We start from the raw sequence: 6,218 nt of genomic DNA, 5'->3' as shown, positions 1-6,218 counted from the left end.
CCGCTCCAAGCTAGAAGGCCGGATTTGACTTTCCATGGCTGTCGTTTGTGGACCACACTAAGGCTAAAGACAATGTCCCCCCACTGCCTGTCACTCTTGACTTCTGGGTGCCGTGTCCCCCTCTGCGAAGTGGGGCTCTCTGGTCTGTCCTGTAGGGTTTTATGAAGAGAATATGAATTAAGAACAGTGCTCGGTGGGCTGCAAAGCAATTTACAAATGGGAGACACAACCAAAGGCATCTGTAAAAGACATTTATTCTGACAATCTAAAATCTGGACAAAGAGTGAATTTTTAGAAAACGCCTACACAGAATTTTGTCATTTCTTCCTAATACGTTAACAACCTAATAATGGGGGGATGGGGGACTTTTCAAACAATATTGCTCCAGTTTGTCTGCAGTTATGTGATTTAAAATATCCCTGTTCTATTGAGGTATAAGCTGCAAACTTTGGTAAAGTTAGAAAAATTAACAAATCATTCCAAAAAAATACAAAACCAAAAAAAAACCAAAAAACAAAAAAAACAAAAACCAAACCCTAAGTTATAGATTTCTTGGTACATATACAGTAACTACAAAAAAAAATTTCATTTATAAAAAGTGTTTACTTTAAAAAAAAAAAAAATTCCCTCTTGTAATTCTCAGTTGGTGAGTTGAAAATCCAATTGAAAGGAACGACAGAACTCAACTCATCCCCAAACACTCACCCGGTCTCGGGAAAAACTGGTTGGCCGGTCTGAGAATCTGGTCGGCATTTTCAGTAATTCAGTGCTAAAAGACAGCCCTGTGTTTAGAAAGAAAGAACCAAAGGCACTTGAACATGGCTTCGTGCGTCGGCTCCCGCGGCCTTCCAGCTCAGAGGGCACGTGGCTGCACGTCCGGCCTTTCCACGGAGCAGAGTCCCACGGAGGTGGCCTGTGTGTGGCCTTCGCTCTCTGCTCACGGGGCGGCGGCCTCTGCCTGCGGGTCTTAAACACAGAAGCCGTCTGGTGGCGGGGGCTTTGCGGCCAGAGTTTAAACTGGGCTGAACGGGATTTTTCCTCTTTTCGGCAACATCTTGATGGATGGCAGTGGGGCCACAGCACACCCGGGGCCACCACCAGGCACAGTCCGGCTGGGTTTTGGGCGGGGAAATGCTGTCAGGAAGGCTGCTCGTGTTCAGCTCGGGGGCCGGGCCCACACGCATGGAAGACCTGGAAGACCGTAGCAGGCAGCCAGCGCCAGCTCGGAGCCACCGAGACCCGGGTGCTGGGAACATAAGTGGCCTTCGGGCCAGGTCGCTTCTAATTCCATCTTCAGAAAAAAAAAAATTTTGTTTTTTTGCTGACACGTTGCAGGCTTTGTATTTTTTTTAAAAAACCAAGATAAAACACTGAGAAGTCCAACTTTCTTTCTTTCTTTGAGCCTCAATACAAATTCTTGCAAATTTATAGATTAAAATAAACGAAGCCAGGAAGACGAGGCTTTTTTGGGAGGGGAGAGTAAACTACCTGTTTAAGTTAAGCCCACTAAAAAACAAGGGGGGGGGGGCCAGAGACCCCTCGGATGCGTTTTTAAAAACGCCGATGAGAAGTGCTGAGGATCACCGTCCACTGCCGTAGCCGGGGAAGAGCTGGCTGAGGACCGCCTGAAGCGGCTGGTTCACCTGCATGGCGTAGTTCCGGCCCAGGTCGTAGCGGCAGGCCGGACAGCTGAACACCTGGGCCCGGAAGGATCTGTCCAGGCAATCCTACGAGGGAAAGGGGGCAGGTGAGACGTGCCGTCCTCGTCAGTGGGGCCACTCCTGGCCGCCCACTGTCCCCCGCGATGGAGTCAGGAGCAAATACCGACTTCTCGCGAGGTCCAGAGGCCCCTCCCGACCCTCCGTCTCACTTCCTACCACTCGCCACCCATCACCAGCCCGGCCTCCCCAGGGCCCCTTAGAGACGCCTTGCTCATCCTGGCCCCAAGGCCTCGGCACGTGCAGGCCACACCACCCGACAGGTCTGTCCTCTGGCTCTCTCCCATCACTCATGCCTTGGCTCAAGTCACCTGCTCGGAGAACCCATCCCTGACTCCTGGAACACTGGAGCGGCCCCGCCGCAGCCAGTCCTCACCCGGTGTGCCTCAGAACAGCACCTCCGCTCTGGAGCCGGCTCGTTTACTAACGTGTTTATCTCTGAAGGCCAGACACTGCCTGCAATCGAGGCTGTGTCTTACTGACCCTCCCGGCACCGAGCACAGGACCCGACACGCAGCAGATGCTCGATAAATGTACATCAATGAGACTAACGGGGGCGAAGGAAGGATTTCCAGCGCCGGGCACACTCCCAGTTCGCACTCAGTTCTCACAGGTGATGCCGGGGAAGAATGCCAGGCAGAGGCAGAGCCACGACGCGGACGGGCCCTGGAGTCAGCGTCCCGGTCAAAGAAACAGGGAAGAACCCACCCACCTGGGCGGCGGTAATGCACATGGGGACACGGGCCCGCACAGGTGTGCCCACCTGAAGGATGACATTGGGCAGCGGGGTAAAGAGGCGAATGTCAACACAGCAGGAAGCCTGTGACGCCACGGCACCTTTGACCACAGACATATGCCGAGGCTTGTTTCCTATTTTTAAAACTCCTGAGTTCCTTTTTCAATATAAAGTTTATAGACTCGATTCCAGAGACAAAAGGTAGCTCTTTGTGCTCAACAAAACTAAGATTCGGGTCCACATTCAAGAACCAGGTTCTGATCGTGCATGAGTCACAGCAGCCAAAGGTCCATTAGCAAAGAATGATACACACACGTGGTCCACCCAAGCCACGAAATATCATTCGGCCTCAAAAAATAAATTCCGACACAGGCCACAACGTCCATGAACTCTGAGGATGTTATGCTCAGTGCAATATGCCAGTCACAAAGGGACAAACACTGTGTGATCCCACTCACAGGAGGTCCCCAGAGAAGTCAGATCCATAGAGACAGGAAGTAGACGGTGGAGCCAGGGGCCGGGGGAGGGGAGGGGAGTGAGTGTTTCATGGGAACAGAGTGTCAGTTTGGGACGATGAGAAAGTTCTGGAGATGGACGGTGAAGATAGTTGCACATTTAAACATACTTAACGCCACTGGACTGTACACTTACAAACGGTTAGGGCTGTAAATTTTGCATTGTGTGTACTTTACTACGATAAAATAGTTTTAGAGTAAGGAGAACACCAAGTGCTGGGACACCAGGGTAGAGGGTCAGAGCCAGTGTCCCATAATCCCTCAGATGCTGAGCGAGTTTCTGGGAGACGTAACCAGTCACACGGGCAGACGCATAAAGGCCAGTACCCTCTTCCCGCACAGCGGTGGCACTTTGAGACGGGTGACTGACCCGAGACGCTTGGTCCCCGGAACCCCAGCGACTGGTCCACTTGTGCCGTACTACCCAGCCCGACCTGCTGCAAACCTCCCGCCATTCTCATGCCTCCGCTGTGTGCTGGCCTAAAGCACTGTAGCACAGGTCACCTAGAGCCAGGAAGCTGCTGCTGTGCCCTTTGTCAGGGGCTGGGAGGGTGAGGGGGCTTTCCCAGACTGAGACGGGCAGGGCTGGGGGGTGGGCCAACCCCGGCAGCTGACTCCGAAGGTCCTCACCCTCCTCTGCCACGCCTCCAGGTCCCACACCGAAGAACCCATCAGGCCACAGGACGGGGCGCGGGGCCCGAGGCGGGCAAGTGAAGGACTGACCCTGAAGCCAAACCACTTAGGCTGAGTCTCTCCCATGTGACAGCCAGCACTGGACGGCCCGACGGCCCCGAGGTGAGGACAGGGGCCGGGGAACAAAATCACCAGCAGCTCAGAGACCAAGGGTGACCAGGAGGCAGCGACGGTTCCTTCTCACCTGCTGCCTGCACTGCCCAGAGGTTCCCACTGACGGACCGGCCAGAGAAACTACAGAGAAACCACTCAGACCAGCACCTCCTGCCGGGCGATCCTGCCCCCAGGGGACCCTCGGCCATCCAGGGACACCTGTGTTGTCAGGACTGAGGGTGCTCCTGGCATCGTGTGCTTGGGGGGCCAGGGATGCTGCTCGTCCCCGACCCCAGTACCCAGGACGCCCCCGCCAGAGAATGATACAGCCCAATGCACAATGCCGAAAGAGAGACCTTGATCTAGTCTAATCTCGGCCCCCATCTGTCTATCACGTCCTTTTCCTCCTGAGACTGACCACCAGGCAGAGCCTGGAGCCTGCCTGCCCATCCCACACCCCGGATCTGCAGGCCCTAACTGTACAGACGTGCCTGCCTGTCCAGACCTCCGCACGAGCCCTTCTGCCTGCCTGCAGTGCTGCCCAAGGCCCCTGCAGGTGGCGGGCTAAGGCCCCTCCTCCAGGAAGCCTTCCCCCTGCTCCTCTAGGGCAGTGGTCTCAGCCTTTCTGGCACCAGGGACCAGTGCTCCTAAGCATCTAACGTCTCATGCTCTGAGGCGAAGCTGAGGCGGTGACGCTAGCGCTGGGGAGCGGCTGCGAATGCAGATGAAGCTTCAATCACTCGTCCACGAGTGCTGCTCAGTTCCTAACAGGCCACAGACCGGTACCATTCTGCAGCCCGGGGGTTGGGGACCCCTGCTCTAAGATACAAGAACCTCACGCTTCTACACCTCAACCCGCCACCTGTTTGAGTCATTTATCATAACCAGACCTCAGGCCAGTGCTCTCCCACCCTGATGCTGGACCCCCAGGTACATGGGAGGCTGGGGAGAGTGTTCCAGAGAGAACAAGCCAACACGCAGCACAGGGCCGCTGTGCCTGGAGGTCACGGGGCGAGGTGACGCGGAGTGCGGGGCGGCCCGGGTGAGCTGGGCGGCTGGGGCGAGGAGTTGGTGTTTGATTCGGGAGCACAGGGGAGGCCCCGGGGGGCGGGGAGCAAGGAAGTGGGGCGATGGGAGCCCATGATGAAGGCAGAGGGGCTACTATAATCAATGTTACCAGGGAAACGGATGCCGAGGCCCGACGGAAGGCTGGGAGCCGGGAGTGTGCGGGAGCCAGGCCGACGCGCCCACACGGCGCGCTGGGCGCCCGCCGCCCTCACCTTGCACACGTTGTGCTGGCACACGGTCGTGACGGGGCGGAACACCAGCTCCTGGCAGCAGATGCACTGGAACGTCTCCTCCACCTTACTCAGGAACTTCTGAAACGGGAACAGATGGTGCGTGAGGCCAGCAGGGCCCCGCTCCAGGCAGGGGCCTGCGACAGGATGGGCATCAGCGGTCACGGGCAGACCGCCTGGGGTGTAAGTGACTGAGCGAGCCAAGGAGAGCTGGTTCCCACCGGGGGGGCGGGGCAGCAGCCAGAGGACAGCGAATCGCTCGCTTGCAGTGACCCATCATGTCACACCCCACTCAGGGCAGGAAGATCAGAAAAACAGCCTGAACTGGCGGTTCCTCAGAGTTGAACACAGAATGACCACGTGACCCGGCAACCCCGCTGCCGGTCCCCAACTTACCATGATTTCATTTAAAATTTTCCAACTTCGCAATGGTGTGAAAGCAATCCAAATTCGGTAGAACCCACACCTCAGATTTTTAATTCGGATCTTTTCGCGGGCTAGTACAATACCCTCCACTGACTCTGGGCGGCGGCAGCGAGACGGCCTGGCCCGGGTGGAGGCTACTACTGTGAGCGTCCAGAGCCCTTTACGGCCGGACCGTCTGTGACGCACTGTGGCTTAGGCGCACCAAGTGCATTTTCCACGTTCGATGGACTGAGATGTGACCCATCGTAAATCACAGAGCGTCTGCATACGCCCCAGAGGACTGCCAGCAGGGGCTGGGAGAGATGCTCGCACACTCGCGCTCACAGCAGCACGACTCAACAGCCACGAGGTGGAACAACCCAACTGTCCACCAACGGGCGACGGGTACACGGAACGTGGTCCGTCCAGACAATGGAATGTCACTCAGCCTTAAAGAGGGCTTTGACACCTGCCACAACATAAATGAACCGGGAGGACGTTACGCTCAGTGAAATAAGCCAGACACAGAAGGACAAATGCTATGTGATTGATTCCACCCATGACGTCCGCAGAGGACTCAGATCCATAGAGACAGGAAGTGGGTGGTGGAGCCAGGGGCTGGGGGAGGGGAGGGGAGTGAGTGTTCAAAGGGGACAGAGTGTCAGTTTGGGACGATGAGAAAGTTCTGGAGATGGACGGTGGGGACGGCTGAAAAACAATGTGAAGTCACTTAATGCCGCTGAACTGACACTTTAAAATG

General features: G+C 56.0%; 1 protein-coding gene across 1 annotated transcript in view; it reads right to left on the bottom strand.

The window, feature by feature from the left end:
- Positions 1-235: 235 nt before the first annotated feature.
- UHRF1 (ubiquitin like with PHD and ring finger domains 1) overlaps positions 236-6,218 on the bottom strand; it is a 27,874-nt gene continuing 21,891 nt past the window's right edge. Inside the window, exons 13-14 of the mRNA XM_025043166.1 lie at positions 5,036-5,134; positions 236-1,727 (exon numbers count right to left, since the gene is read on the bottom strand). Coding sequence (XP_024898934.1) covers positions 1,581-1,727; positions 5,036-5,134 — 246 coding nt within the window. The 3' untranslated portion in view covers positions 236-1,580. The remainder of the gene's footprint in view (positions 1,728-5,035; positions 5,135-6,218) is intronic.

The sequence above is a fragment of the Pteropus alecto genome, unplaced genomic scaffold (genome assembly GCF_000325575.1).
Source record: "Pteropus alecto unplaced genomic scaffold, ASM32557v1 scaffold30, whole genome shotgun sequence".
NCBI classification, from domain to species: Eukaryota; Metazoa; Chordata; class Mammalia; order Chiroptera; family Pteropodidae; genus Pteropus; species Pteropus alecto.
The sequence above is the reverse complement of the archived record's forward strand: the minus strand, read 5'-3'. Positions and strand labels throughout refer to the sequence as shown.